The sequence below is a fragment of the Octodon degus genome, unplaced genomic scaffold, assembly GCF_000260255.1.
Source record: "Octodon degus isolate 3935 unplaced genomic scaffold, OctDeg1.0 scaffold00125, whole genome shotgun sequence".
NCBI classification, from domain to species: domain Eukaryota; kingdom Metazoa; phylum Chordata; class Mammalia; order Rodentia; family Octodontidae; genus Octodon; species Octodon degus.
In genome coordinates, this window is record NW_004524701.1 from 8,260,906 (window position 1) to 8,265,159 (window position 4,254).

The following is a 4,254-nucleotide window of genomic DNA, read 5'->3' on the forward strand; positions in this document are numbered from 1 at the left end:
AACCCTTTGTGTCTCTCTGGCAAGATGTTCTGCTCCTGAATCAGCTGGGTGGGTCTTGCCTCTAGCCTCTTTGCAGGGAGTTCTGCTGATGGGTTCCGTGCTGGACCTTCAGCCTGGGTCAAATGAGGATCCACGGGCCCTTGATCGTCTCACTCACTCGCCCGGCCTGCGCTCTGGGTCTATTCAGAATCCGGAAGGCCCTGGGTCGTCTCACTCACGCGCTGGGCCTGTGCTCTGAGTCTATTCAGGATCCCGTGGCCCCCGTCCATTATCTTTTTTTTAAAAAAATAATAAAAGTTAACTTTCAGAGATCTAAAGACTTTAATACATGAGCATTCACATTATATGACTATGCTGTTCATAAAATGTTCACCGGGTAGTTATAGCAGAGAAAACAGATTAAATGTGCTCCGGTAGGGCTGGCGAGATCGCTCAGTGGACGAAGTGCCTGCTTAGGCGAGCCCTGAAACTGGGGTTTGATCACGGGCACCACAGGTTGCACTAACCCCACCCCCAGGCGCTCTGAGCTAGCCACCGAGACCAGGCATGGTGGCATATACCTATAATCCCAGCACTTGGGAAGCCGAAAACAGAAGGATCTCTTTGAGTCTGAGCTGTGTAGTAAGGCCCTGAACCAAATATGTAAATTAAAAAATCTGCTGTGGTAGTCAGACAAGACAAATTATAGTACATTTACAGTAAATGTTTTCAAGATGTTTATATCTATGTGGGAGTGATGAAATGGGCACTCTTGCAACACTACAATGGTAGCATTAGGGATAGATATCGCAGGGGAATAGATATAGCAGGTCTGAGAGAATTTGATAGGTGTCAAACTATAAGAATGTTTATAAATTTTTCAATTTAGAATTTCTGAGTCTTGGTTTTGGGATATTGTTGTGTGTGTTACTATAATGTGTTCAGTGTGCAGTAAACATATTGAGTGCTTTTGATGGCCAGGTGAAATTGTTAATAGTGAGAAATACGTGAATATGGTTCTTTCTTTCACTTGAATTCATTTCTATACCCCAGCAGTCTTGCAGTAAGTGCTAGTGTCATGCCTATTTATAGAAAAGGAAGCTGAGGATGAGATATTAATTAAATTGTCCAAGGTATGCAGCTTTTAAGTAATGGAGTTGGCATTTTTCAGTCAAGATAATTTGAGTTGTCTGATCTGAGTAGTGAGACCCTGTAGTCCCTGTACTAAAATACATTAAAAAAAAAAAACCAGAACAATTTGATTCTATGTACTCTAAATTGCTGTTTATACTGCTCTAAAAAGTATATCTATAAACACAGGGAAAGCTATAGGAATATAGTTACTGGCTGTAAGTTCCTTTGTAGATAAAACCGGATTAATTTAGAGTTCCCTTAGTAGTAGAATTGCTGTTATGGTACATTAAGAAACATGAAGATTGTGTGGCAGTATGGAAGCAGAGAATATGCCATGATTTACCAATTGTGTAAAATGTCCTAAAATGTCCAGGTAAAGTATGTCTTGGTATACAGGCCAGAACATACTTTTGTTGTTTGCTGAATATAGTGCTTAGAATGTCTCAGAGAGTTAACTATTTTTTAAAATTATACTAGCATTCATTTTTTGGTTGTAGAGATAGAGGCTTATTTCTATATAAGAAATTACAATTATATTAAAAGTGCCTGATAAGCTGCATGGCAGTACATGCCTTTAATTTCATCATTCTTGGGAGGTTGAGACAGGAGCATGGCAATTTAGGCCTTAGCATGGAAAGTTTAGTGACTCAGTGAGACTCTGACTTAAAGAGTAGAGAAACCACACTGTATCTGGCTAGCAAAAACTCATTGTGTACTCACTCTTTAAGATCATACCTCCCAGCTAGCTGCAATGATGGATAGCTGTGTCTCAGCCTCTAGGGAGGCTGAGGCTGAGGATCTCTTTGGGTCCACAAGTTGGAGAGCAGTCTGGGCAACTTAATAACCCACCATCCGGAAAACCAACATGTGTATGTGTGCATGTGCTCACGTGTACTCACACACACTCACTAGAAGTGAAACAAAAATAGGGCTATCTTTTAAAATAAAATATTAAATGTTTCATTATAGTAGCATGATTTTATTTATTTATTTATTTAGTGGTACCAGAGATCAAATTTGGGACCTTTTGTTTGCCATGCACTTATGCCATTGAACTATCTCCCCAGCCCATTTTTTATATTTTAAAATTTGATTTGTTGCATTAGATTTTTCCCTTTGTACATTCAAAATTTTATTCTCTTTATTATAGGCCTGCATTGCAAGAAATTGCTATCCTTCTCCTTTGAATTATTATAATTTCCCAAAGTCTTGTTGTACCTCAGTGAATGAAGTGATTTGCCATGGAATTCCAGATAGACGACCTTTGCAAGAAGGTGACATTGTTAATGGTAAGAAATATGTGAATGTGGTTTTTGTTATCATGAGCAAACAAGCACTGTGGGAGTCTGTTACTGACTTTAGTTCTTTGACCTCATTGCTACATGTGCACTTTTCCCTTCTTAAAGAATTTTGCATCACTCTAAAACCTGTGGAAGCTTTTTTATAATTGTGTGTGTGTAGTGTTTGCAAGGTATGTTAAGTTTGATATGTGTAGAATAGTATGTATTTTTTAATGCTCATCTCATATGGTAAATAGGTGAAAGATCTCAATGAAATAAAGTAATGTTGAATATGATGCAATTTTTTTTTAAAGTCCACTAATAGTTTTGAAGAGATCAGAGTAGGCTTTTCTTAACATGTAAGAGAAACCTTTAATAATAAGTGAAGACTGTATGAAAACAAGTGCACATCTTACAGCAGCACCTTTCCTGAGTGGAGTGGCTTTTGGAACCTCTGTGCTGTCATTTTGGGACGCTGCAAGTGTAAAGCAGAGGGTACAAAGGCATTTTCCTGTAAAATAGTATTGACGCAGGCTTTCCTGGGTGACATTTTTAATATTGTTGAAATTAGTGTCATTCTCCTTAACTCTAGGAAGCTCGAGCCCAAATGTTAAAGATTGCTTAGAGTTGATAATTATGATGCTTGTTTTGAATTATAGAAGAGATTTAATTGTGATATAATACTGTTTTTACTGCCATTGTTATTGCTTCAGTTATGGCTTTTGTTTAGAGTCTCCTTGGTTTTAAGGCCAGCCCCATCCCTTCCCTCCCTGTTTTCCTGTCCTCTCTCTTCCTCTCCTTCTTTCCTCCTCCCCTCACTGTCTTTCCCTCTGCCTGTTCCCCCTCCCTTTCCCTTTCCCTTTTCCTCTCTTTCTTCTGTCCATCTGTTCATTTTTCCTGGGGATTCCTAGCCCTATGCATTTCTTTATTTTTTACACTTACAGATCTCACCAAATTCTAAGTTGCCCAGATGAGGCAACTTAGGATTCTCCTTCCTCAGCCTCCTAGAGAACTGGAATAACAGGCATGCACCACCATGCTAAGCTCTGTTTTTCATATAAGCCTTGTTATTTTTATTATATGTGTATAATAAGTACATACATATAATATGCATAATAAGTGAAAATATTTTTATTTAATGTAAAAATGTAGCAGAGTCCTCAGTTTAATATTACCCTTGTTATTTATCTTGATAACTATCCTGCTTAACTTTTTTTTGCTACGTGTGATCTAATAACTATAATAACCCACCATATGGTATGTACTGTGTGGCCATATTCCTCTGCCTCACAATGAGCAGAATGAATTACCCTCAAGGAATTTCTGTTCAGTGGTAAGCATATATTCATTGGTGTATAATCAGAGACTACAGAAGCTATTTTTTTTAATTAAGTTGCTTGATGTTGTAAAAACTTTCTATTTTGAAATAGAACTATTTTATTTTGAAGTGAAAATAAGTACCTTTATATTTGAATATTCTTTTGCAGTGGACATCACTCTTTACCGCAGTGGTTATCATGGGGACCTAAATGAGACGTTTTTTGTTGGTGATGTGGATGAGGGAGCACGGAAACTAGTGCAAACGACGTATGAGTGTCTGATGCAAGCCATTGATGCAGGTCAGCCTCCACCCTAGGCCCAGCTGGCACTGCTGTGTGCTGATGGGCTGCGAGTGATTTGTTGTAGTGCTGTGCATTTTCTGTGTCTACTAGCTTTCCCTCTATCCTCCATCCTGTGAGTTAGCTTTGGGTTTTTGCAGTGAATGGGATTAAAGATGATCTGGGAATCCCTTGTCAGAGCAGATGAAGGAATTGCTAAACACTCTGTCTCTTTTTTATTTTTTTATTTTTTTTTATTTTTT

General features: G+C 38.3%; 1 protein-coding gene across 1 annotated transcript in view; it reads left to right on the plus strand.

The window, feature by feature from the left end:
- The window catches only part of Metap1 (methionyl aminopeptidase 1), a 117,080-nt gene that overhangs the window by 99,982 nt on the left and 12,844 nt on the right, over nucleotides 1-4,254 (plus strand). Inside the window, exons 7-8 of the mRNA XM_023700605.1 lie at nucleotides 2,264-2,402; nucleotides 3,881-4,012. Of these exons, the coding sequence (XP_023556373.1) occupies nucleotides 2,264-2,402; nucleotides 3,881-4,012 (271 nt within the window). The remainder of the gene's footprint in view (nucleotides 1-2,263; nucleotides 2,403-3,880; nucleotides 4,013-4,254) is intronic.